A 27878-nucleotide genomic window follows, 5' to 3' on the forward strand; every position below is an offset into this window, starting at 1 on the left:
TTGTTGGTGGTTTTCCTGCATACTTGGCCCTCTTGGCCTGCGTGTTTGTATTTGAATAATGACACTGCTCCATTGTCTGGATATTAATGCCACGACTGTGTAATTATATCGCAGGCAAAGATCTGAAACATTTATATTTCTAAAGAAGCACTTTCAGCAAAATGGTTTGTAGACCAAACGAGGTGCAGATTCATTTATTTGTAATTTCATCCAAATATGATATATGTTATTTTTCAGTTTAGTGTAGTGATGAAATGATTGATGTTACAAAAGTTCATAATACAAACAAGTTCTAAAAATGTTCTGCTGCACAGTGAGTTATACTCACACGCAGTAAAATATCTGAAGATATAAAATTGAGCACTATTTTTGGTACTTCTTGACACATTATAGAGCAGGGGTGTCAAACTCAAATACACAGTGGGCCAAAATTCAAAACTGGAACAAGGTCGCGGGCTAACATTAATATTTATTGGAAAAAAAAATCTTCCTCCTGATATAAGAATGAATCTTTTCTTATGGACTCAAATAAGTTTTGCTGAAAAACTGAATATGGAACAAGCAAAGCTTAATACTAAACAATATATATATTAGCTGTATAATACCAGTAGGCCAGCTCTGATAGTAATTTGGTATGGCTTCGCGGGCCAAATGTAATTAGGCTGCGGGCCAAATTTGGCCCACGGGCCAGAGTTTGACACCTACGTTATAGAGCAAGCACAAAATGGCAACGATCCTTATTTGATGACCAATGTACGGTTATAACAAGGCATCAAATTCTCTATCATTTTGCTGTTATTTCTGCTGATCGTTGCTCACAATGTGTGTTGTTGCTGTACGCTGTGTGTACATGCAGCCATGGCCTTATTTTTTTTAAATTAGTAAAATAGACATTTTATTAGCAAACGTGTTTGTCTTAGCGGTGGCTCAGTAACAATGTGACTGTGCTGTTTATTGTGATCTTTGGGTTCGTATGATATTGTTTGACAACAGTAGTTAGTTAGCTGGTTGTTTAGAGCTGTTCGTTCCATCAGGGTGAGCAAACCACTACTCGTTTATAGCCCAGCAGGGGGATTTACATTGAAAGGAGTCGTGGTATTTTATATTATTCATGGATTTGAAAGTCTTATGCAGATATGACCACTTGGCACAATTAAAATATATATAAACAAGTGTTCATTCCCAGGTAGGGATGGGTATCGTTTAGTTTTTATCCGATACCGGTGCTAAACCGGTACTTTTGAAACAGTGCCGGTGCTTAAACAGAGCTCGAACCAGTGCTTAAAGAATGGAGAACACACACTTTGTTCAAAAACCTCTCATGTTTTTATTTTTAGCGGTCTCTTTTGTTCTGCAAAATGATAACCAAGTTAGCCTTTTCTGTTGATACAACATACCTCCTTTGGTTGGAACCGGTGCTTAAACAATGGAAAACTTTGTCCAAAAACCTCATGTTTGGCTGTTTTTTTGTAAAAAGATAACAATGTTAGTCTTTTCTGCAGCTGTAGGGCATATATGGCATCACTCTATCAAACAAGAAGACAGCTGCATGTAGCTATGATGATGTTTGCTAGTTCACCTTACATGCATTAATGTAATAACGTGGTTAGCCTACTCAGCGTAAATTACACACGAACAACATTAAGCTACTCACGCAGAGAAGAACGGCTGCTGCTGCATCATCATCCTCATCATTTCTGCTACACTGGCAGGGCTAGGGGCCAGGACTCTCCTCTTCGGGTTTTTGGGGGATGTTGCTAACTCCGGGTCGATAGCAGGCACCACACCCGCAGTAGATGTGCTCGGTGTGAGGTCTCGCACCATGACCATGACCGATTACTAAAAATCATCCCAAAATAGGTTTTTGAGATAAATCCTAAACACAAGCGTAAATCTTGCAGAAATAAAATAAACTACAGATCATAAGCCGTGGTAATGGACGGCTGCTGGGATACTTTTGTTCTTTCAACTTTGTGTTTTGATGTTTTACTCGTTGACAGTCAATGCAGCTGACAACAAACAAAGGGACAAGAACATGACTGCCATCAAGATCACCATTGACCCGTGAGTACATCATTTTATATTTACCTCATTACATTAAAAATAATGCAGCTGATCTTATGAAGCATGTGTTGTTCTTTGAGCCGGTTTAAACAAGCTGCCTCCTGTGTCCTCCTAAAATTTATATCCGAGGCAGAGGAACTGGTTATGGGTCACTTTGTCAAACTGGGGAAGCTGAAAATGTTTTTTTTGTATAAAACCACTCTGGAAAGGTTACATGTAAGTGTGGAATAATACATTTCACTTTCACACTAGAGCAGGGCGAAATGACCAAAAATATTTATCATGATATACATTTGAAAATTTGCGATAACGATATAACTGACGATATAATTGACACGAGACAAAATACTTTACAACTCCACAACTTTATTAGTGAAAAAAACCCATCAATGTATTTTCACTTAAACAAGCAGCTGTTTTTTTATGTGCATTAAAGTTATATAAACATGTAACAGTGCAAATGCAAATTCTTTGCTGACAGTTTAACCAAAAGGCATTTCCAGTGGAAATTGGCCGACATATCCTCAGCATAACCATGTATAATATCCACAACACTTAAAAAGAGGTTAAACACACACAATACGGTAACATTATGTTGAAGCACAGTACGTATCACTCCGCGAGGCTCCGCCTACGATGCCGTAATGCTCCGACAATCCATCAAGCGGTGCAGCTTCGTAGCTTAGCAAAGTCGTACTGAAACATCTGACAGATTTTCGAGCGCCGTGCACATAAAATCGTTTCGAGGTCAGTAAACACAACCAGAGTTCATACATAAGGCACACGGGATTATAAGGGGCTCTGTCGACTTTCAGAAAAATCAAAGGATTGATTTTAAGTGCGCCGTATTCTCCAAACAACACGGTAATAACGACGGCCCGCTAGCATGCTCTACCAAAAATAGTGCTTTGTTGTGTATCTGACGGACGAAAGCTAAACCAGTTCCACACCACTGAAGTTGCAGCATTTTTACAAACCAGTTCAGGTTCATCTGTTTCATTTGACGATCCACTTTCGCTCTTCTCATTCTGCGTCGCCGCCATGTGCGTATGAAAACAAAGGCACTGTGCATGTGTCTTTCACCCATATTCTATCGTGATATGTCATTTTCCTATCGTTGCCCAAAATGACACCGGTATTACCGTGAACGGTATGATATAGCCCAGCCCTAATTCACACTCCTTTAGTGTCAATGTTGAAACAATATTTTTGCAGCCCTTATTACAAGAAGGAAATACCACAGGGTTATGACGTACAGTGTAATACATTTCCCTGATGATGAGGTCAACCCTGTGTCCACATTCATCCTGTATTTAAACTTTTTTAGTGAATCCAACACCATTTCCATTTGGAACAATGGTAAAGGGATACCTGTGGTGGAGCATAAAGACGAGAAGATGTACGTCCCAGCTCTCATTTTTGGCCACCTGCTCACCTCCAGCAACTATGACGACGAGGAAAAGAAGGTCACAGGTGAATGCAGACAGTCTGACATCACTCAGTTGTTATTGTGAATGCAGAAAAGTTACTGAAAGCAGCGTCGCTGACTGTTTGATTGGTTTCAGGTGGAAGGAATGGCTATGGTGCTAAACTCTGCAATATCTTTAGCACCAAGTTCACAGTGGAAACAGCATGTAAGGAGTACAGACACAGTTTCAAACAGGTGAGATAACTACAGCAGTGCCTTTCATGCTTTATTACCACATATACATATTACTAATGTATATCCGGTTTCTGGGTTTCATAGTAACCCTGTTCCATGTTTCATTACATTATCATTTCTCATTCTTTTGGAAAAACTTCACGAGTTGGTTTTGCAGATTTCTGATTTATTTATTTATTTTTAACACCTCAACTTTTCTGAAAATCAAAAGAATTCAATAATTTAGACTTTGACACCACATTTGTATCTGTTAGTTATGGAACGCCAGGACTGCCATAATGAATTAATTAAATACACCATTAAATAATTAATTAAATGTGGCAATAATTAATTAAAAGTGGAATTAATTAATTAAATAAATAGTTATAACACATGTAATTAATTAATTATTGACACATTTAATTATTTATTTATGTATTTCACATTTTAATTAATTATTGACACATTTAATTAATTATTGACACATTTAATTAATTATTTATGTATTTCACATTTTAATTAATTATTGACACATTTAATTAATTATTTAATGATATATTTATTTATTTCATTTTGGCAGTCCTGGCGCCTGGCTCTCACCATGAAATAAGTTTATCTGTCAACCTCACCCATCAAATTTAGGGGGCGGGGTTAACGCTGCCCATGCAGCTTCTCTGACATTTGATTGGTTGCCGTGCAAAGTAAGTCAAAACAGGTCGATCCTAGAAAATCGATTGCTTGTGTAGACTTGGGGCAGCCAGGTATCCCAGAATGCATTTCAAATCACAGGCGGCAATGTTGGTGGTGTAGTTTTAAAATAGCCCGTTTTTCTGTCACCAACTACACTTTTAACAGTGTTTTAGCCGCGAATGTCGCGCTGTAATCTTCACATGTCGGGTCAGGTTGTCAACATAGAACATGTTTGTGCTCAGATGTTTTCAGAGATTTCAGTAGCTCTGCTAACAGTCAGCATGCAGAGTGCACCGAGGGGGTTACGTTAACCGGTTTGTTTACATATTCCACTCTCCGTGTTCCACGTGTTGCATTCGCAGATTCTCATTTTCACCGAACGATCGTCTCTTTCCACCTGCTCTTGTGTCTCTGTGCTTCTGTAACATAAAGAACGAACTGACATTTTTCTCACGAAACCAGCGATCAGCTCAACAGACCCTCAGTTTACCTGCATGCATCCTCCTCCTCACCTGTCAGCTGTTTAACACCTTGCACCTGCAAGAAACACGCCCACGTTACCTGGTGATAGTCACAGTTTAACTGGGCAGCCGGTGCTCGATATTACGCAACGTCAGCACATTTTTCTGCACAAGATAAGTAAATATAGTTTTTCCCGAGCGCAGAGCTGCTGGAGCTTGTTTCCCAACAGAGCACTTTATAGGCGAACCCACTTCATCAGCGGCTGATGTCCAATCACCGGCACAGCTTTGAAACCTCACCTGAGTTTTAGCTCTCAGTGGTTAAACGCTGGACTTAATTCACTCAGGTTTTGTCTGTCGGGTCACGTTTACTTCGCTGTTTTATTTACAACTGAGCAAATCGGTTTAGCTGAGGTTAAAGTTACGTTTCAGAACTGCACAGTTTTACAGACGTTTAATGGTTCACTGGCACATGTGTTAGACTGAACCATTTATCTGGTGTGTTTTGGATTTAACAGTGAAGCTTGAGAGTAAACTGACTTTTAAAATGTTTTTATACAAAGAGGAAAGAGAAGGCGCATTTCCACCGAGAGGAGCAGAGTTTTCAACTACATGTTCATAATGCAGACTGCAACCTGGACAGAAATATTATATCATCTGTTTTTTAATAGTTATTCTAAGCACCAGCGATCTGTTAGAATTTTTAGAGTTTACTTAACTAAAAATAAATGAGGTTAACATATAATTTGTGTGATTTTTTTTTCTCTCTCTCTCTCTCTCTTTTTATTCATTTATTTATTTTTTTGCTTTTTCGGTCATGTTATGTTTAACTGTCAAAGGTTTGTTACAAACTATGAAACACATGGTGCAGACTTCTGGATGTTAGAAGAAAACTAATACTGCTAATAAGGCAGGAAGGTGTCCTTTAAAACTAAACATGTTAGTAGGACCTCCCTATTTATATCATAGTTTATGAAATAGCACATGTATTTCAGTAATAGCTACTGATTTCAGTGTAGTGGTGAACAGTCACACAGCTCACGTGGTCATCTGTGATACTCCTTAACTATAATTTATCCAGGTTAACTTCAGTTAACTCTGAGCGGCTGGATCGACGGAGGTCAGACAACAATTTTACATGTATGATCTTAAAACAGGACACAGCCATTATCCGTCCTGGCCTCATATCAAATGTGAACGCAGACTGAGTCTATGTTTGACGTTTGCTTTATATCTAATCTTCCTCTCAAACATTTAAACAGCAGCGAGTCTGAAGCTGAGGGAACACAAACTCAAATTGTCGGAACAGGTTTGCTCGTTTCTTGCGTTCATTTGGTAATTTATTAAATGTATAACTGTTATAACTGCTGAGTCTCTGACGCTGATGAAAATGCAGAAAACACAGATCACGAACACCTGTTCAACCAATCGCTTCCATTCCACTTTGATCTGCGACAAACTGACGGTTCATCTCTGTTACAGTGTTGTTAGACTGCTATATTTTTGTGTTCTTTATGCTGTAGATGTTCACGTCTCTGGAATAGCTGGCAGTACTAAGGATGATTTTCTGTAAAATCATATTGATATGACCAGTGAATTATTCGTAGATGACAGTTAGATTAGTCAGCTGGGAAACTCTGTGTTACCTCAGAGAGCTGAAGATATCGTGGATATGCTGACCTCGCTCTGTGGTGTACAGGTCCGTTTACCCTCATGATTAATATTCACAATAAAAATATTAGCGAACATCATGAAGTCTGTGTGTGTCATAGTTTCGAACAACCTTTGTACAGTTAAAGCAGTTACTACATGAGGAAACACCAACGTTATCTCTTTTATGCGTTTATCAGGTCACGCTGATTACTGAACAAAAACCCAAAGATCAGCTGTTAATCGAATTGATTTGCTCTCTCTCCTCCTTAAACATGTTTTTAATGTTAGTTATAATTCAGAATTGGCGACTGAAACACGTAGGACACATAAGAACATCAGGAAATAAAACCCCGATAAATATAACCTCAGTAAAATAAGTCCGTGTCAGCGGGGGTTATTACAGCTGTGTACCGGGGCCTGAGCCTTGTCGGTGGTAATAACAGCTCGATTGCTCGCGAGGCGAGCGGGTCTATCCACGCTTTGCCGTGAGACTGGGCAGACATCTCCGAAATCATCGAAGCACTTTTGCAAAGAGGCTCTATCTTGAGAAACCGACCAGACACATGAAGATTAAACCGCTACATTCTCGGCTAAAAAAATATTAAAACTGTATTTGGTGACACACAAACAGGGTTTTTCAAAGTTCAGTTCTGTTAGTTTCCACATGCTGGTTGTTGTGTGCTTAAAACAATGGCCACCAGGCCAAAGCAATGGTTTTGAGTCGATCAGCGTTAACCCCGCCCCCTGAGTTTGATGGGTGAGGTTGACAGATAAAATTATTTCATGATGAGAGCCAGGCGCCAGGACTGCCAAAATGAAATAAATAAATATATCATTAAATAATTAATTAAATGTGTCAATAATTAATTAAAATGTGAAATACATAAATAATTAATTAAATGTGTCAATAAATAATTAATTACATGTGTTATAACTATTTATTTAATTAATTATTTCCCATTTTAATTAATTATTGCCACATTTAATTAATTATTTAATGGTGTATTTAATTAATTCATTATGGCAGTCCTGGCGTTCCATAGTTAGGAGCCTGAGAGGTAATATTGGCGGCTGTCAGTATTTTTCCATCAAAGCTGCAAGTGCTGAACACCCCCCAATTTTCTAAACCTATATATTTCTGAAGGTACTATTCACAGTGGTTCAGAAGCACTGAGTCAGTTCTCTTTCCAGCTCAGGTGCCAAAACTGGAACATGATTAACATATGTCAGGGGTTTAATATAAAAAGTTACATTCAAATAATTTATAATTAGTACAAATAGTAATTGTTTTTATAGCCTTTTTATTAAGTGGTCCAATAATCAATTTTATGTAAGATACAGTATCAATATAATAGTGTTTAAAATGAGGCTTTTGGCTAGTATATTTGCATTTGTGGAAATAAAATTGAGCTAAGATAGATTAGAAATACACTAAAGGTGTAAAGATAAAAGCACATATTATGTTTACAAACATCAGAAGCAAAGGGAGAACGAACTGTGAGGTGGACGTTTATTTATCAAAATCATTAATCAATCTGAAATAACACTATTCACTATTTCACAATGAAAGTTCAACTTGTTCTTCATGTTTTTGGCCACCAGATGCCACCAAAGAGGGCCGTATTAAAAAGCTTTGAATAGTAAACCCCGTCTTCAGAAAGTTTCAGTTGGCCTCGTCACTGGAAACGATTGTATCTGCTGACTCCCAGCTCTTCCTGTAGCTCTCCACAGGTGCTCCTCAGCTCTTGGACAACTCTTCTGATAATTCTTTATGTTCCTCTGTCTGAAACCTTGTGGGGAGCACCTGGCTGTGGACAGTTTATGGTGAAATGAGGATCTTTCCACTTCCAGATTATGGCCCCAACAGTGCTCCCTGAAACTTTCAGTAGTTTAAAAACTCTTCTGTAACCAATGCCATGAGCAGGTTTTGCAACAATAAGGTTGTGAAGGTCTTAATTTCACCCATCATGAGATGTTTCTGGTGTTACATGTTGGTAATGAGAAATGTTTTTATTGGCCATCAGTTGGGACTGAACCAGCTGATATTAATTTGCAGGACTGCTGTCTAATTAGTGACAGATTTCTGCTGGTGTCATGACAGTCCATGCCTTTTTACACCTCCCTTTCTTCATGTGTTCAACACCCTTTTCTGTGTTTCGTTTCTCATTATTACAACTTAATTTAAGGACATCTGTGGTCACACGTGTGGAGTGGATGTGTCGTTACAGATGTCTAGTGAGAATTTCATTTCAGTAGCACTACTATCTGTCTGTCTGTCTATCTATCTATCTATCTATGCTAGAAAATTTATATGTGCTTTGGTTCTTTTTGCCACAAGGTCACAGTCTTCCTTGTTTACAGACTAATATCTGAAATCTTGCCCACTGAAATCACAGCTGTTTTCACATGATTGTGACAAGTGGTCACAATGGGTGAGAGGTGAAACATCTTTACAAACATAAAGAAGTCCACTTGTCTGGGTTTTACAAGCACAGTCATTAAGACACCAAATGTTTTCACATTAAGACTTTCAGGTTCACTCAATACAGCAAAGGGGGTCCAGGTTTAAGACTCCTGCACATGACCATGTCTAAATACCAGCTATGTGTATGTTATCATTTCCTCCTCAGACGTGGCAGAACAACATGACCAAATCCTCCGAGCCCAAGATTAAGTTTTTTGATGGAGATGACTTCACCTCTGTGACATTCCAGCCGGACCTGTCCAAGTTTAAGATGGAGAAACTGGACAAAGATATTGTAGCACTTCTTACCCGCAGAGCATATGATGTAGCTGGCTCCTGCAAGGGAGTTAAAGTGTCTCTGAACGGCAAAAAATTACCTGTAAGTCTCATTCTGTGTCTTCCCTTATCGTGCCACACTAGCTAACCATAAAGTAGTCATTTATTTGTGTTCGTGTGTAAAGACTTGTCACTGTATATGTTTGCATAAATATAGCAAAAACTGTACCGTTTGCTGAGCACTGAAGGTGAAATTAGTATGTGGTTTGAGTTAATGGGATGATAATGGGTGTGAATGTTTACATTTAAAGAACACGGATGTATCAGACTCTGATCTTCACATCACGCCAGTTTGGATTGCTTAAATGAGAAGTGTTATGTTTGGAGTAAACGAACTTTATAGCCTCCCCAGTACGTGGTTCTTGTGTCATGGCTACTTCTACCAAAGTTTGCTTGAAGCAAAAATAAAGAGAACTTAATTGCCATGTTGAATATCACATCATATGTTCAATAACCCTTCTCTCTTTCAGGTTAACGGGTTCCGCAGCTATGTGGACCTGTACGTGAAGGACAAACTGGATGAGACAGGCGTGGCCCTGAAGGTGGTGCATGAAACGGTGAACGATCGCTGGGAGGTTTGCCTCACCATGAGCGAGAAAGGATTCCAACAAATCAGCTTTGTTAACAGCATCGCCACCACAAAGGTATCTGGATATGAGTCGTAAGTTGCAGAAGTGTAAATGGCAGTCGGAAGTAAAGAAAGTTCTTTTAACGCTGACCCTTGTACGTTTTAGGGTGGCAGGCACATTGACTATGTGGTGGACCAGATCGTAGCCAAACTTATTGAGGTAGTGAAAAAGAAGAACAAGGCAGGAGTGTCAGTCAAACCCTTCCAGGTGACGTCACTGGGGTTCTTATTTAAACATTGGTTTCAACTCACAGCTTCATGTTGAAAAGCATTTAATCTTTCTGTCATTTGTACTTCAGGTGAAAAACCACATCTGGGTGTTTGTGAACGCACTGATTGAGAATCCATCGTTTGACTCCCAGACAAAGGAGAACATGACACTCCAGACCAAGAGCTTTGGGTCCAAGTGCCTTCTGTCAGACAAGTTTGTCAGGGCTGTAAGGACATTTCTCACTTCTTTTCAAGCCGTCACCTTTGTTTGTACTTAATCTTTTCTCATGTAAAGTAGCAGGACTTCAAAGAAAGAACGTTTGTCACCTACAGGCAACCAACTGTGGGATTGTGGAGAGTATACTCAACTGGGTAAAGTTCAAAGCTCAGACACAGCTGAATAAAAAGTGTTCATCTGTGAAGCACAGCAAGATCAAAGGCATCCCGAAGCTAGATGATGCCAATGATGCCGGTATGTAACTACTTTCATTATTTATTCAAGTCTAAAATAAGGAATGTCCACAAGCAACGACCTCTTAATGAAATCTTACAGAAGAGAGTTGCCTGGTGTACTGTTGGGTCTGATTGGGTCATAGTGATGTCATTTTCACAGTTTTCCTGACACTCTACACCAGCGGTCTCCAACCTTTTTTGCGCCACGGACCGGTTTATGCCCGACAATATTTTCACGGACCGGCCTTTAAGGTGTCGCGGATAAATACAACAAAATAAAACTAGTACCGGTACCGAAAAAAAGAAGATTTATTCATAACACACGTGAAAAGACCCAGGAAAACCGAGTAAACGATAAAACGATAACAAAATAACACTGAAAACCGATAAAAACCCTGAAAACTATACATTTCACACCTGAGCCTCAACTCTCGCTGCCCAATACCAAACGACTCACGGACCGGTACCGGTCCGAGGCCCGGGGTTTGGGGACCGCTGCTCTACACTATGCAGTAAACCTGCTAAGAATATGCACTTCAGGTGGACTACAAGCAGAGAGAAGTACAATAATGCATGAAAATCTATTTAAAGAATATTAGTCTGTTATTAGACGAATTCTCAGTTAAAAAGAATTTGCCATGTCCGACTGTGTGGCGTGGAGGTTCATCGCTTGTGGCTCTGCTGTTGTGTTATTGAGACCCAGTCTGCGTTCACACAGTAACAACTAAATTTAAAAAAACTAATTGAATTGAAAACCATGTGATGGTAGCTGTGGAAAGGTGCCAAGTCCTGGAAAAAGAAATCAACACCCGTTTACAGCATCATAATCATCAAAATGAAAAGTGTGTCAGATGTGGAATAAATATAAAACGTTAGCCTTCTGAATTACGTTTGTGTTTCTCTGAGCTTCCTCTTAGTCTGGACCGGGTGCTTTTGCACGTTATGCTGTGGAGCCACTCATTTGTTATAGCTGCAGGAAGAACTCTTCACAGTCAACATGAAGCTGCACACTGCAGCTAACTTAGTAATCCTCTTCATATCTCCATCTTAGGTGGCAAACACTCCTCTGAATGCACACTTATCCTCACTGAGGGGGACTCTGCAAAGTCTCTGGCTGTCTCTGGACTGGGAGTCATTGGTCGGGATCGTTATGGAGTATTCCCGCTGAGAGGCAAGATCCTGAATGTGCGAGAGGCAACACACAAGCAGGTACGAGCTGGAGCAATAATGACGTTTCACTTGTAGGAAACAAAAGCAGGTGAAAATGATTAATGCAACAAAATAACAGGACATCGACTCTGTTCTGTGTTTTCGTCCATTTGTTCATCGTTTCTTTGTTTTTGGTTTTTATTTATTTATTTAGTGACGATAATAATTGTTGTTAGTTATATTCAGATATATACAGTTTCTTTTTTTTAATATTTGGAGAGGATCTCTTTGTGGATGGAGCAGAGACCATCCTAAAAATGGGATCAAATAGTCGTGGATGAATCAGACAACCATGTAAACCAGTGTTTAGATGGTTTAACCCTTTAAGACCTACCATAGAACCAAGTCCGCCAGAGCTTATATTATATGTTTACATGCTGTGGAGCCATTTTTGGGAGCATTTCAAGTTGCTATACATCAATACAACCATTACAGCCTAAATTTTAATAATATGTCTGCATTAAGTGCATAGTAATTACATAAATTGCAAAAAAGTGCAATAAACTACAAAAAAATTGAAAATCGTTCTTTTTTTTAACATATATTTCTAGTTAGAGAAATTTAAGAGGCTTATCCCTCAAAACTGTAAATACAAAAAAGTTGCACAAAATAGTTTCCCACCACAGGAAATTTATTTTGAGTGTCTTCATAGTTTTATTTTTGAAATACAACAATTTTTATACACTGCAGGAAAAACGAAAATAAATATTATAATGCAAATTTGCAAAAAAGCAGCATATGCATCAAAATAAACTATTTCCAGCAGTGCAATATGAGTCCTAAGCATCCCAGAAATGATACAGAAAGTTATAAAGTCAAACATAACTTTTAAAAACACCAGTATAGGCTCATGAGGCCCTGATGGTAAAAAACTACATTTCCGCGAAAATGACGTCACTTCCGGTTTCGGGCAGGTCATGGCGGACATGTGATAGTTCGCGCTGATGGACGTAGGAAGTGTTATGAACAGCTGATCAGATCAGCAAAGCGTGTTTCTGGAATATTATGTTTTTGTTGCTGCAAGTGCTTTTTATGCAGTTTTTGCAAAACTATATGTGGAAGGAAACCGTGACCGAGGACAAGCTGATGGCATAAGATGTAAGTACAACTCCTCCGGTTTCATATGCAAAAAAAATTATTGTGCTAGCTCACGTGGTTGCAGAGCTACCGGGATTTAAAAATAGTTACGCAAAACAGAGCGTGCCCGCTCCGACTGGCTTTAAAGGGTTAAACAAAGAAGACATTCAGTCGTTAACAATTAACCTGTAAACTTCTCACACGTTCTGATTTATTTCTACTGAACTGTGAAGATTAAGAGCTGAAATCTGTGTGGACCTCATGATCACTGGTGCTGTTTCATCCATGTTGTCAACAGATCATGGAAAACGCCGAGATTAACAACATCATTAAGATCGTCGGGCTCCAGTACAAGAAGAGTTACGACGACCCAGAGTCGCTGAGGTCCCTGCGCTACGGCAGGATCATGATCATGACGGATCAGGTGAGCGGCCTCACGGACACTCACTCACAGGTCTGGTAGGACTCACAGCTGCTCAGAAAATAGCAGTAACTCTTCTCCTCGTGCACCAGGATCAAGACGGCTCCCACATCAAAGGTCTGCTCATCAACTTCTTCCATCACAACTGGCCTTCCCTGCTGAAACACACCTTCTTGGAGGAGTTTATCACACCCATTGTCAAAGTAAAGGAGGCACACCATTACCATTTTATTAACCGATCAAGCCTGAAACTTGAATAATACGCACGTGTCTTGTTTTGCGTGTTGTGACAGCGGCGAATAGAGCGACGTGCAACACATTGTGATAAAGATTCCTCCTCATCATTTATTTCCAGGCTACTAAGAACAAACAGGAGCTGGCCTTCTACAGCATCCCAGAGTTTGACGAGTGGAAGAAACACACGGAAAATTATAAAACCTGGCATATAAAGTACTACAAAGGTTTGGTGTTTGAATCATTTCAGAAACTATTTTAGACTTTTGAAATCACACGTTTTTGTCTGAAAATTTGTTCATTATTTGCACTAAAAAGATCTGTTTTTGTTGCAGGTTTGGGAACAAGTACAAGCAAAGAAGCAAAGGAATACTTTGCTGACATGGAGAAACACCGGATCACATTCAGATACACTGGTGCTGAGGACGACGCTGCCATCACTCTGGTGAGCACGCGGTACTGCTGCTAGGACAAACAGCCAGTGATTATAGCATACGTTTGTGCTCAGGGTCTGTTCAATATGCTTACTTTGATTCAGGCCTTCAGTAAGAAGAAGACGGACGACAGGAAGGAGTGGCTCACTAACTTCATGGAGGACAGACGTCAGAGAAGGATGCACGGCCTGCCAGAGGTTTGTATGGAAGAAGCTTTTATTTGGACTTTACACAGAATCCTGCTACCTCAGCAATATTTGATTTGGGTGAAATGGAGAAAACATCGATGCGTTATTGCTCTTTTCTCCCCTCATCTTCCCACCACCCAGCAATACCTCTATGGAACTCATGCCCGGCACCTCTCCTACAATGATTTCATCAACAAAGAGCTGATTTTGTTCTCCAATTCTGACAATGAGAGATCGATCCCGTCTTTGGTTGATGGTTTGTACACTTCCTCCGTCTTTTAACTGTTTGGGTTTTTTAGCTGAGTTTTCTTTCTCACAGTGAAAGCATCCCTAACATACCAACAAACACAGAACGTCAGTATTTTATAAATGTATGCGAGGTATAATCAGCCCTGGATATTTCAGCTTTGTAAATATTGATGATGGTGTTTGTGTTGCTTTTAGGTTTGAAGCCGGGTCAGAGAAAAGTGTTGTTTACCTGCTTGAAGAGGAATGACAAGAGGGAAGTGAAGGTGGCTCAGCTGGCTGGTTCAGTAGCAGAGATGTCTGCCTACCATCATGGAGAGGTGCAGTCAAATCATTATGAACCATCGTACGCAGCACAGCGTGACATTTCTGTCCACGCATCTCTGAGCTTCTAACTATAAACTGATACCCGGGAAAATACTCGCGGCTCTTTTTCAACACCACAGAGAGGATGTTGACCCCGTCCTAAAACGTGTTCATTTTCAACAAACTTCTTAATAGAATTTTAATGGAAATGTTTTTTTTAGTCTTGATGTTTTATTTATTGTACAGATTACACAGATACAATATAGTAGGGATGCACCGATACCGATACTGTAAAATGTGTGTGTACTCATACTCGTAAAAGTTAACAGATACCATGAACCGATACCAACTTATTTCATTAATCAGAGGGTGGCTTGTCATTTCTGTTGTAGTTTTTTAGATTGGCCACTAGGGGGACATCCCGCACTAAACAGGCACAGGGTTAGACGAGTGAGACTGGCAGCTCCAGATAAAAAAGAGAAACTGGAGGCTGCTGTAGCTAGGCTAAACAAAATGTCAGCAGTGTGGAACAGCCAACTTTAACTCAGGTTTTGGAAAAGCGATGAAAAATGTCAAGAGAAAATCCACGGGCAGTTAAAATAACAGAGGCTCTGACTCATTTTATCGCTCTGGATGACCAGCCAATGCCGGTCGTGGAAAACATAGGATTGCACCGTCTTCTCAGCATACTCGAGCTGCGATATGAAATTCCCAACCGCCCATACATCAGGGAGATAATGGTGCCAAAACTTTCTGAAGAGGTAAAGACAAGCAGTGTGTGCGTGATGTCAGTCCTCGGTTTAACGGCACAGTGGACTGATGATCCACGGGCAGATGGGGAGTTCGTTCGTCAATGCCAAATACTTAAGTTATTTTGTTTGTTTGTTTACAGTATGGACACTCTGCAACAATTTAACAGTTTATTTTATTCCAAACAGAAGTGTTTATTTATTATTCTGAAAGCTCGAGACAGTGCCAATAGTTCAGTGATATTTTGTAAAATTACAATGTGGAGACTCTGCAATAATTTAACAGAAGTGCTTATTTTTCACTTGAAATTTTTTTGTGGTCATTTTTATTAAGATATTATTTTTTATTGGCAGAGAATAAAATAAAACCTGTCTTCCAATTCATTGTATTTGTGTGTGTGTGTGTGTGTGTGTGGTAGAAGTATCGGTTTTTGTACTCTGTATCGGCAAGTACTCAGATCCAAGTATCGGTATCGTATCGGTTTGAAAAAATTGGTATCGTTGCATCCCTACAATATAGTGAAATATATTTTAAGACCTACAAACAAACAAAGGATACACGGGAATATCTGAAACATATTAATAACAACTGAAACTTTTTAACCTTTAAATATTTACCCTGAGACTTCAACACTGCGACTACCCAAATTCATGTGTTTTTCTTTCATTCGTGCTTCTAGCAAGCTCTCATGATGACCATAGTGAACCTGGCACAGAACTTTGTGGGCAGCAACAACGTGAACATCCTGCAGCCGCTGGGTCAGTTCGGTACTCGCATCAACGGAGGAAAAGATGCAGCCAGTCCTCGTTACATCTTCACCATGCTCAGGTACAAATGAGTCCTGCATGTCTTCTAATTCAAATGTATTTTTCTAAAAAGGTTTCTCATCTGACACCTTCACACAGACTAAACATCTTTGGATTCCACGACGTAATTTTCATAAATGTTGTCCGATTTCCCACAGTCCTCTCGCCAAGCTGTTGTTTCCAGCAGTGGATTCCAACCTACTCAAGTTTCTGTATGATGATAACCAGAAGGTGGAGCCAGAATGGTACATTCCCATTATTCCAATGGTGCTAGTGAATGGTGCCGAGGGCATCGGGACAGGCTGGGCCTGCAAGATTCCCAACTATGACCCCCGAGAGATCGTCAACAATATAAACAGGATGCTCAACCATCAGGACCCACTGCCAATGGTAAACATTGTGAAAAAATAAAAGCACGCCAAGTACGGAGACAGATGAAAGAATATTTTAATGATGAAACTGCTGGTTCAGATTAGCACATCATCTATATATCAAGCATGTTTCCACATGTGCAGAGTTTAAAATGCCTCGTGGAATCTGGAGACGGCTCCAGCTGATTTGTACCACACACTTTCTTTATATCACAAATCTTGGTAAAAGAAATGGACAAGTAGAAAAGTCATAGTGTAAACGCTGTAATCGCTCGACCTCTTAACTGTTTGCCTACACAGTGAAACGTCAATATCTTAACTGATTTTAGCGGTTGAAGGCAGGTCGAAAGCAGCTTGATGTTTCTAGTTTCCTGTCAGCCTCCCAAACATGATCACAGGATCCACAGGCACGTGCAGAAAGTGCCACAGAGTACACCCCCCAGCTTCTTCACGGTTGTCAGCGGGGCACACACACATGTTCATTCTGTGTGTAGAGGGCGACCGTGGTTCAGGGGGTTGAGAAGCTCATCTGTAACAAGGAGGTCCCCCAGCTCTCTCTGTCCTGGTCGTTGTGTCCTTGGGCCAGACACTTTACCTTCCCCATACTGGCGCCGATGGCGTGATATGGCAGCCTCGCTTCTGTCAGTCTGCCCCAGGGCAGCTGTGGCTACAACTGTAGCTTGCCTCCACCAGTGTGTGAATGAATAGTGGCATTGTAAAGCACTATAAATGCGATCCATTATGACTCACAGGTAGCTGAAAGATGGACCCAATGACTAAAAGCCTGGTAGCTTCCAACAGGGGCCATGAGAGGGCATCAAATTATAGGACGGATGCAGAGTCAGAGATGTGAACAAACAGTCGTCATCAGCACGCTGTGCTTCTGATTTGAACTGCTGTGGTTTGTTGCTTGAAGTGTAGATAAAGGCTTTAACCTCCCCGTCCTGATTTCCTTCTACCCACAGCTTCCCAGCTACAAAAACTTCAAAGGGATCATCCATGAACTGGGTCAGAACCAGTATCTGGTCAGTGGAGAGGTGTCGGTCATAGACAAGAACACCATTGAGATCACAGAGCTTCCTGTTCGGACTTGGACACAGGTACAGTCCAGGTTGTTTTCTCCAGAGTGTAACGAGTCAAAGATGATCTGGAATATATTTTTATGTCTGTCTGTTTAACCGTTTCGTATGCAGGCGTACAAGGAGTCTGTGCTGGAGCCCATGCTGCAGGGCACCGACAAGACGCCAGCTCTCATCAACGATTACAAGGAATACCATACAGATGCTACAGTGAAGTTTGTGGTTCGCATGTCTGAGGAGAAGCTGGCCCAAGCCGAGGCAGCTGGCCTTCACAAAGTCTTTAAGCTGCAGTCTAGTCTCACCTGTAACTCGATGGTAGATATTCGGTTCATCTCGCTCTGCTTTAACCACAGCTGTTGTCTTAGAACTGTTTCATTTTTTAAACTACTCCATTCTCAGGTGTTGTTTGACCACATGGGCTGTCTGAAGAGGTACGATTCAGTGCAGGACATCCTGAAGGAGTTCTTCGAGCTCCGCCTGCACTATTGCAAACTGAGGAAGGACTGGTTACTGGGCAACCTGGGCGCCGAAGCCGCCAAACTATCCAATCAAGCTCGCTTTGTACTCGAGAAAATCGAAGGAAAAATTGTAATCGGTAGGAACACAGAAAATCCTCCAACACTCACGTGGCACACGGTGCCGATTCCTTTATATATCTCACCGTTTGTTTTTAACCCAACCAGAGAACAAGTCCAAGCGTGAACTCATCCGCATGCTGGTGCAGAAAGGCTTTGAGTCTGATCCAGTTGCTGCCTGGACCAAGGCTCAGGAGAAGGTATCACAGAGCTTCTAGAAATATTCACACATCACAGGGTTGAACACAAACACTGCAGGGAGAATCTCTTTATTTTTCATGCTTTTATCCGCCAGTCTCAAGAAGAGGATTACAAGGACGGGAACGAGAGCGACAGCTCAGTGGACTCGGGGTCCACATCAGGCCCAAACTTCAACTATATCCTCAACATGCCTCTATGGTGCCTGACCAAAGAGAAGGTGGACGAACTGCTTAAGCAGAGGGACCTAAAGGTATTCTACAGATATCTTTACAGACCGACATCATGTTCATTTCATCCTCATCAGTCATCCTTACAAGAATATGTAGACATGTTGATTAACAGAGTGAATGTGTGTGTTTGTGTGCAGAGAGGAGAGCTCAATGAGCTGCAGAAGAAGTCTCCTGAGGATCTGTGGAAGGAGGACTTGACGGTGTTCATCGAGGAGCTGGATGTAAGTTTGTTGTTGCCATTTATTGTTTTCCTCAGGGCTCTGTTCTGGCTCCGGTCTTATTCTCCTTATACATGCTCCCATTAGGCTCCATTCAGAAACACCAGATCTCCTGTCACTCTTATGCAGACGATACACAGCTCTACCTCTCTCTAAAACCAGGTGCTGATAGTACGCTGCAGAAAGCCTCAGAGTGTCTTAGCGACTTGCTGGATGTCTGAACCTTCTCAAACTAAATCATGACAAAACTGACATTATAGTCTTCGGTAAGCAGGACTCTGTTAGTCTCATGAGAAACAATTTGGGCCCATTATCAGCTCATGTACATCCCCCATGTAAAAAATCTTGGTTTCATTTTTGATTCCACTCTCAAGCTGGACAAGCAAATAAATTCAGTTGTTCGTGGCAGTTTTTTCCAACTCAGGAGCGTTTCTAAACTCAAAAATATCCTGTCATCTAAAGACCTGGAAACTGTTATCCATGCTTTCATATCGTCACGTCTTGACTACTGTAACTCTCTCTATTTAGGTATTTGTCACTCAACCCTGTCACGCCTGCAACCTGTTCAAAATGCAGCCGCAAGGCTCCTGACGGGCACTAGAAAGAGAGAGAATATTACCCCGGTACTCGCATCTTTAAATTGGCGACCAGTTAAACATAGAATTGATTTTAAGGTTTTATTATTTGTTTTTAAAGCCCTCCATGGTTTGGCTCCAGGTTACATTTCAGATCTTCTTAGCCTGCACTTACCCACTCGATCTCTGCGCTCCTCCAGTCAGATGGTTTTATCAGCTCCCAGCTTAAATCAAGAGGTGACAGCTTTCTCCATTGCCGCTCCGAGACTCTGGAATAGTCTCCCCCCTTCATAAAATTCTCTTCATCCTTGGAAGTCTTTAAATCAAATCTCAAGACCTACTTATTTTCCAAGGCTTTCGGATCTCTTTGATATTACATGTCTTACAATTCTTGTTTTTAAAAAATGTTTTCTTTCTATTTTAATTCTTTTATTATATCATCCCTCTGTTCAGCACTTTGGCCGACACTTGATGTCTTTTAAATGTGCTGTATAAATAAAGATGACTTGACTTCTAAAGATGCACATCGTACAGGCAGGTGCAGAGGAGAAAGCATTCACCTGAAATGTGTTTGTCTTGTGTTGTTTAGGTCAGTAGATCCAGAGTTTGAATGAAGACAACTCTTGCAGCAACTGTCCTTTGTTTTTTTTTGTGCAGGCTACTTTTGTCCAGTGTTGTTTTATCTGGTAATCTGCTACATTTAAACCACGACTCATTGTTTTGTTCTCTCAGAATGTGGAAGCCCAGGAACGAGAGGAGCAGAGCTTAGGCAAGGCCATCAAACTGGTGAAGGGTAAAGTGGGCAAGCCCAAAGTGAAGAAGATGAACCTGGAGGAAACTATGCCTTCACCGTTTGGCCGAAGGGTGGAGCCTCCGACGCAAGCAATTAAATCTGACGCAGCCAAAAAACTGATCAAAAAGAAGAAGGTAACACAGGTGTTGTTCTCTTATAAAACCTAAAATACTTCCTGAGAAAAACAAATATGAGACTAAAACACGTTCATGTCCAAGTAAAGGGAATAAAGGTTTGTTGCCTTCTCCTCTCAGGGTGACTCAGACCCAGCACTGAAGCTGGAGTTTGACGAGGATGGTTTGGGTGGTGAAGGCGGAGGTGGAGAAAACATGGCAGCCAAACCGAAAGCTCCACGAGTGAAGAAGGAGAAGAAGGAGCCCGGTCAGTGCAGAAATCCTTCAGTTACACAGCGGTTAAGTCAGTGTGCTGCAGTGAAGATGATGCTGTGTGATTTGGCCGTGCATGGATGCTGTTTAACACGTTTCATTCCTGATCGATGATTTACTGCAGTTTAAAAAGCACATCGAGCAGCTTCACTGTATTATGTGAACACTCCAACAGACAGGCTGGTAATCTTCTTCACTCTCATACAGGAGCTCCTAAAGTGAGAAAACCTCCTGCACCTAAAGCTGCAGGTGCTCCTGCTAAAAAGGTAAAGAAGAGGAACCCGTGGTCTGACGACGAGTCCAAGTCAGAGAGTGACCTAGAGGACAGCGAACCCATCATTCCCAGAGAGACCAAGTCCCAGAGAGCGTCGGGTACGGTCACTGTGAACATTCACTGTCATCCCTCCAAACATCGTGTTCATTTCGTGTTCAGTGCACTACAGAGCATAAATGCATTGTTAACCCTTTAAGACCGACCATAGAACCAAGTCCACCAGAGCTTATATTATATTTTTACATGCTGTGGAGCCATTTTTGGGAGCATTTCAAGTTGCTATACATCAACACAACCATTACAGCCTAAATTTTAATAATATGTCTGCATTAAGTGCATAGTAATTACATAAATTGCAAAAAAGTGCAAAAAACCACAAAAAATTTGAAAATCGTTTTTGTTTTTTAACATATATTTTTAGTTAGAGAAATTTAAGAGGCTTATCCCTCAAAACTGTAAATACAAAAAAGTTGCACAAAATAGTTTCCCACCACAGGAAATTTATTTTGAGTGTCTTCATAGTTTTATTTTTGAAATACACCAATTTTTATATATACTGCAGGAAAAACGAAAATAAATATTATAATGCAAATTTGCAAAAAAGCAGCATATGCATCAAAATAAACTATTTCCAGCAGCAATATGAGTCCTAAGCATCCCAGAAACCACACAGAAAGTCATAAAGTCAAAGATAACTTTTAAAAACACCAGTATAGGCTCATGAGGCCCTGATGGTAAAAAACTACATTTCTGCGAAAATGACGTCACTTCCGGTTTCAGGCAGGTCATGGCGGACATGCGATAGTTCGTGCTGACGTCTATTCCAACGTAGGAAGTGTTATGAACAGCTGATCGGATCGGCAAAGCGTGTTTCTGGAATATTATGTTTTTGTTGCTGCAAGTGCTTTTTATGCAGTTTTTTCAAAGCTATATGTGGAAGGAAACTGTGACCGAGGACAAGCTGATGGCATAAGATGTAAGTACAACTCCTCCGGTTTCATATGCAAAAAAAATTATTGTGCTAGCTCACGTGGTTGCAGAGCTACAAGGATTTAAAAATAGTTACGCAAAACGGAGCGTGCCTGCTCTGACCGGCTTTAAAGGGTTAATGATGTCATTTATTTGTCTTTCTGTCATTAGCGAAGGAAACAGTTTAGACACCAAGAAAGTCTAAAGCAGCGCCAAATGTGCAAAATGAAGATTCTCACACTGCATCATGCATGTTTTTTCCTTTTGTTTCTCTTTTAAATCCATCAGTCTTTGCTTTATTCCCCGTCTGCATCAGGTGGTTGCTTAGTGTGACCGGTTAGCGTTTCATTTCAATCCGAAGCTCCGTGATTTCAAACCACCCGGGGCTAAAAATATCACTCAGCTCCTGACAGGAGTCTGATGTAACTCGGCTAATTATTGTACATCAGAGTGGCGTCAGAATCCCCGGCAGTTATTATGTGGTTTCACACAGACCCTGCTCTCATCTTTCAGCTTCCAAACCAAAATACACATTTGATTTCTCGGAGGAGGAGGATGAGGAAGAGGCCGATGAAGAGGAGAACGCAGACGACGAGCCTCCTTCTTCTCCAGCGAGGTCGTTCAAAGACGACTTTGCTTTCCCTGGCGCTAAGGACCGCTACAATGACCACAATGATGACAATGAAGACGATGACAACGATGAAGCATACACGTCACCCAAACAAAAAGCCGTGTAAGGTTTAGGAATAGCTCACTACGTTCAATGATACTTTCAGCACCTGGATTTCCACCATTTGTGTTCTTGCACCCACCACACACGTCTGCGATTCATATCTTGTGGGGAGATCATTGACACGATGCTTTCCCTTACCTAAAGCTAACCCTGTCACTAAAACCACATTTTGAGTCTCAAAGATGCCTTCAAAGGGTTGTTGGTCCCAACGAAGATATGAACACACACACAATCTCTTCCTTCTGACTTGGGCAGTTTTTTACTTTTGAATATGTTTCCCTCTCTGCAGGTCAGCGACTGCAGCTAAAAAGAAAGACACAGCCAGCATCTTCTCATCCAAGCTAGCTGCGTCTGAAAAGAGCAATGAAAGTGGTGAGTATCACTTGTCTGTGTCTTTGAGAACACTTCAGACTGAAACAGATGGGAGGGGTACAGCTTCAGATGATCACGCCTGCTGTCGGTGAAGAACAGGAAACAGGCTTCAGTTAACACAAGCTCACCGTAATCGGACAATAGAAGCTTGTAGGCGTGTGCTAGTACCTCTTGCCACGAGTTCCCAGAATCCTTTGCGGTTTTACCCTTGAATGACGTCACATTTTCAATCTCTATAGAAGCTTGTAGGGGGGAACGACACATTGCAGGTCTGATGAGCCTCGATTTCTTCGACACAATTTGAACTGCAGCGTCAGAATTTGATGTAAACAACACAAACGTCCTGCTAGCATCAGCGGTTCAGGGTGTTGGTGTTACGGTGTCACAATAACACAGGCCAACTGAGCATGTTTCTGACCAGTTTATCCCATTATCTTCTGGTGGATGCTTTCAGCAGGACAGCATGCTGTTACAAAGCTGCAGTCAGTTCACTGCACTCAAATGTCCTCTATAGTCCCCCGATCTCTGTCTAGTAGAGTTCCTGAGGTTTGATTAAAAGAAGTCTGGAGCAGATGATAAACAAACGGCCTGATCTATCAGTGACCTACAGACACAACAGCAGCTGAATGCTCATGTTTTTGTTGTAGACGAAGCAAAGTCCGACAGCGACAACGACAGCAGCCCAGTGTTCACTTACTCCAGCAGCTCTGCGTTTGACAAAGCGTCTCCAGCAAAGAAAGGTCAGTATGTCCAGGAGAGAGCGGTGCACTCCTTACCACACAGCGACAGTCTGTTATGTTGCATCAAGATGCTGCTGGTGCGTCAAAGCAAAGGCTCAAATGTGCCACAGTTATTGCTGATGCTTTAAGTGACTCGTGCACGTGCAGCATTTGAAGACCAGCTGTTTGTTTTCTGTAGCAGCTAAGAAGCCGTCGGATGCAGTTCCTAAACCTAAGAAACCACCAGCACCAAAAGCAAAAAAACCTGATAAATCCATTTGGGACTCTGACTCTGATACTGGCTCTAAGAAACCAGCACCAGCTCTTAAAGGTAAGGCACAAAGAGAAGAAGAAGAGATGTAAAAAAGTCACAGTGCAGGTTGTGAGCTTGTGTTACCTTGTTGCAGGTAAAGGCCGGGGGAGGAAGAGGAAGGGCTCTGGCTCCGAGGACGAGTACAGCCCCATGAAGAAAATGTCGAAGCCTCCGGGGAGAGTAAGTGCATAGAGACGACATTTTACTGTGTGATTCTGGCAGGCGGGGCCACGCTGAACTGGTGACCTGTCCAGGTGAAAGTCAACCTTGACCTGGACAGGTCACCCCACATCAGCCAACATGGACTACCAAGTTTGTGACTGTAGCAGTTCAGATTGATACCCTAAAATCTCAGGCGAGTGTGAATCTGGGTGATCTCAACCTCAAGGTCAGAGGTCGTGTTTGCTGATAACTTGAAGAAGAGGTAGCATAGGAATTTCAGGCTACGTCCACACGTACACGGGTATTTTTGAAAACGGAGATTTTCCGTTTTCGTTTTAAAAAATAATCCCGTCCACACGTAAAGGCAGAAATGAAGGAAAACGCTGCTAGGAACATGCCAAAGCAGCAGGTGGCGCTATATTCCTAACCTGCAGAAATGTTGGCCAATCAGAAGTCTAGAAGCCTCGTGGGAAAGATGGGGCATAGAAGCAGAACGCAGTCGTATGTGTGGAGGGACAGTAACTGTGTGTGTATATGTAAGCATTTAAACACTGCAGAGACAATTAACAGTAACAGTATTGTAGAAATTCATTTCACCGAAACAATAACGTGGCGCACAGTGTGACGTCAAAAAAGGCGCACACCTTTGACGCTGCGTTTTCTCCGTTTTTCTCGTCCACACATAAACGCAAAAACTGAGTTTTTAAAAATCTCCGTTTTCAGTGACCAAAAACACCGTTTATGTGTGGACGAAAGGTGCAAACGCATAGAAAAATCTGCGTTTTCAAAAATACCTGGGTACGTGTGGACGTAGCCTCAAACTGACACCACACGTGTTTAGGGATGGGTATTGATAAGATTTTCACGATTCCGATTCCATTTTCGATTCTGTTTAACGATTCGATTCTTTATCGATTCTCTTATCGATTTTTTTTTTTTTTTTTAAAAAGGAGAACACTAAGGTCAATTAGCTTAGATCTTTGTTTTATATCTTCTCTTTGAACAAGAGAGAAATTTAGGAGTAACATGGCCTTACAAACCCAACAGTGAGATCTTAACAGATCCAACCTACGGCTCTTCAATGGGGTGTCACAGGGTCCCCAGGAAAAAAAAAATTGTGAATGTAAAATAATAAAATAAATATTCTTCTGTAGCAATAACAAAGTATAACATAAATTATTCTGTAGCAATTACACAAGAATATCCAATAATGTCCCTGCCTACAATTAAACACATTCACTTACCGAAAATCGGGGGCATCTGCTGTGGCAAATGGCTGCAAGCCTTTGACCACAAACGTAGTCACTGCTCGGTGACATTCGTCTATCCTGGCCTGAAAGGAGACGCTACCGGTAGACTGCAGCGAGAACTGCCAGCATCTGAGCCAGACTCTGTCTCTCTCATCATGGTCACCTAAATGCACAGTAATGGCAGGTTTGTAATGAGGCAGATCGCGCTAACATAATATGCACTGTTAGTTGATTATTTACCTGCCGCATTAACGGGAGAGGACGTGCAAACGTTACCGCTGCTGCTGGGTTGAGATTCACGAGTCCGGAGCGGAATTAAAAATACGACATTCATTTAAGGTCATCGTGTGTTTTGTGAGCAAATGCTTTTGCATATTCGTAGTGTTTCCTCCCTTAAATGAAATATCTACTTTGCAAGTGTTGCAAGTTGCCCTGTTGTCATCCGTTCTCGTAAAGTAAAACCAAACTTTTTAGCGTTTGAGCCGACGTGTTTCCTGCCAGGTAAATGACGCTCCGCAACGTGGTGACGTCATTCGGGGCGACTGGAATCGATAAGGGAATCGTTTGCAAAAATGGCAAACAATTCCAAGGAATTGAAACAGTGGGAACCGGTTCTCAACAAGAACCGGTTTTCGATACCCATCCCTACACGTGTTTCTACCAAAGAAATCAGACAAGTGATGTCAAGGTCAGAGGTCGTGGTTTCTCAGTCTTGTGAATTTGAGTACTTGAGAAGAAGGTGATGTAAGATTTTGATACCACAGGTGCATGAGAGGGACCACCTTTGACACATCTGTCTGAAGTTGACACACATAATACAGCCAGAGTGGAATAAATGAGAACTCTATTATATTTCCTCTCTTCATTCATAACAAGTATCATGTAGTCGTGTTACGGTTTTGCTTCTTTAATAAAGCGTCGGAGTCTCGCGGTGACGTGAACGATTAACACGAGTGTTTGATTCTGCGCAGAAGCCTCAGAAACCTCCGTCAGACGACGAGGACGACAGCAACAGCATGAGCGGCCTGAGCGCTCTGACCCGCGACCGGCCAGGCCGCGCCAAAAAGGAGGTGAAGTACTTCAACGAGTCGGAGAACGAGGAAGAAGACGACGACGACATGTTCGATTAAAGTAGCCCGCCGTCACACAAACGCCACCTGTATAGAAATCTGCCCTTCCTCCTCCTCTTCCCCACAGACTTTTGTACATTTCCTGTTACATTTTCTTTTCATTAATGGTGATGTTCAATGATTTTTAACGTGTAGATGTTTTACACTTGTTATTATTATACATATACAGGTTTCTTTTTTATGCTCATTGAAACGTTCTGTATTTGTCTGAAGCAGCTTTTAGAAATTTAGGATGCAGTGCTTTAGCACATTTTAATTGTTGAAATAATATGTACCTTTTGGAACATGAAGTTGAAAGTAAACGCTGAAATGTCCCCGAGTCTGCTGGTTTCATTCTTTATTACTGAGCCGCTGCGTAAGAACAAACTACTGATGTCAGTTTACACTGACGCTAACACATCTCAAGGTCTGCTCATTTTAAGCAGTCACCAGTGCTCACAGTTCAGTGTGGACTGGTTTATACGACAATGAGGGGGACTCGGAACCAGTGTTGGTCAAGTTACTTGAAAAAAGTAATTTGTAACTAATTACCGATTACTTCCCCCAAAAAGTAATCCCGTTACTTTACTGATTACTTATTTTCAAAAGTAATTAGTTACTTAGTTACTTAGTTACTTTTTAAAAACACGATTTACAACCTGAATAGGTGATAAAGTGATAGATCTTTCAGCCCAATTCTACTTTTTCTGCATAATCATCATACAAAATGTAATCAAATGGAAAAGTCTCTTTTTAAAACTTGTTTTATTAGTTTTAATCTTTTAACTTTATGCATCAAGCAAACATTTAATTATCTGCAACATTCTCTGACTGGAAGAAATTAGTTTAACATTTAAACCTATTTTCTGCACATTCCAGCACATAAAATAAAATATTTTGTGTGTTTACACTCAGTCTTTCAAATAGATGCAAGTAAAACACAGCAGAAAATAAATAAAGTCAAAGACTAGCGGTCCTGTTGCTCTATTTTCACCTGTAAAGCAGGAGTGGGGTAGGCGGAGGGTTACCCTGGTGCAGGTGTGCAGCGGTCAGTGGAAGAATCCGCGAGTTTCTCTGTGAGTTTCCCATTACGTCGTAGCTACTCGGTGCTTGTTTGGAAGTTTAGGGGTTTTTTCGCTGTAAAAAGAAGTTTTCTTCCCACGCACAACGGACACTAATGTTTTTGTCACTTTTTATGGAATCAAACTCAAAGTAAGGTCAGTACTTCCACGCTTTAAACGCTGCACGCTCATACTCTCTCTGCACTCGATATATGA

At 41.1% G+C, this 27878-nt stretch overlaps 1 protein-coding gene across 2 annotated transcripts in view; it reads left to right on the forward strand.

The window, feature by feature from the left end:
- Nucleotides 1-26941, forward strand: part of top2b (DNA topoisomerase II beta) — a 32498-nt gene extending 5557 nt beyond the window's left edge. The window contains exons 4-36 of one of the 2 annotated variants that reach the window (XM_087835410.1): nucleotides 2001-2064; nucleotides 3392-3537; nucleotides 3630-3727; nucleotides 9141-9353; nucleotides 9781-9954; nucleotides 10045-10146; nucleotides 10238-10375; nucleotides 10482-10620; nucleotides 11653-11810; nucleotides 13186-13311; nucleotides 13401-13511; nucleotides 13664-13769; nucleotides 13878-13987; nucleotides 14081-14173; nucleotides 14306-14420; nucleotides 14609-14730; nucleotides 16146-16294; nucleotides 16431-16662; nucleotides 17609-17743; nucleotides 17837-18037; nucleotides 18122-18317; nucleotides 18406-18497; nucleotides 18593-18748; nucleotides 18866-18949; nucleotides 20254-20448; nucleotides 20569-20695; nucleotides 20908-21072; nucleotides 22457-22676; nucleotides 22966-23048; nucleotides 23696-23788; nucleotides 23967-24098; nucleotides 24175-24260; nucleotides 26464-26941. In XM_087835410.1, coding sequence (XP_087691536.1) covers nucleotides 2001-2064; nucleotides 3392-3537; nucleotides 3630-3727; nucleotides 9141-9353; nucleotides 9781-9954; nucleotides 10045-10146; nucleotides 10238-10375; nucleotides 10482-10620; nucleotides 11653-11810; nucleotides 13186-13311; nucleotides 13401-13511; nucleotides 13664-13769; nucleotides 13878-13987; nucleotides 14081-14173; nucleotides 14306-14420; nucleotides 14609-14730; nucleotides 16146-16294; nucleotides 16431-16662; nucleotides 17609-17743; nucleotides 17837-18037; nucleotides 18122-18317; nucleotides 18406-18497; nucleotides 18593-18748; nucleotides 18866-18949; nucleotides 20254-20448; nucleotides 20569-20695; nucleotides 20908-21072; nucleotides 22457-22676; nucleotides 22966-23048; nucleotides 23696-23788; nucleotides 23967-24098; nucleotides 24175-24260; nucleotides 26464-26622 — 4520 coding nt within the window. In that variant the 3' untranslated portion in view covers nucleotides 26623-26941. The remainder of the gene's footprint in view (nucleotides 1-2000; nucleotides 2065-3391; nucleotides 3538-3629; nucleotides 3728-9140; nucleotides 9354-9780; nucleotides 9955-10044; nucleotides 10147-10237; nucleotides 10376-10481; nucleotides 10621-11652; nucleotides 11811-13185; nucleotides 13312-13400; nucleotides 13512-13663; nucleotides 13770-13877; nucleotides 13988-14080; nucleotides 14174-14305; nucleotides 14421-14608; nucleotides 14731-16145; nucleotides 16295-16430; nucleotides 16663-17608; nucleotides 17744-17836; nucleotides 18038-18121; nucleotides 18318-18405; nucleotides 18498-18592; nucleotides 18749-18865; nucleotides 18950-20253; nucleotides 20449-20568; nucleotides 20696-20907; nucleotides 21073-22456; nucleotides 22677-22965; nucleotides 23049-23695; nucleotides 23789-23966; nucleotides 24099-24174; nucleotides 24261-26463) is intronic. The other variant, XM_087835411.1, reaches the window with a different exon arrangement.
- The last annotated feature ends 937 nt before the right edge of the window (nucleotides 26942-27878 follow it).

Source organism: Neolamprologus brichardi, chromosome 22 (genome assembly GCF_056152115.1).
Source record: "Neolamprologus brichardi isolate AB-2024 chromosome 22, ASM5615211v1, whole genome shotgun sequence".
Classification (NCBI taxonomy): domain Eukaryota; kingdom Metazoa; phylum Chordata; class Actinopteri; order Cichliformes; family Cichlidae; genus Neolamprologus; species Neolamprologus brichardi.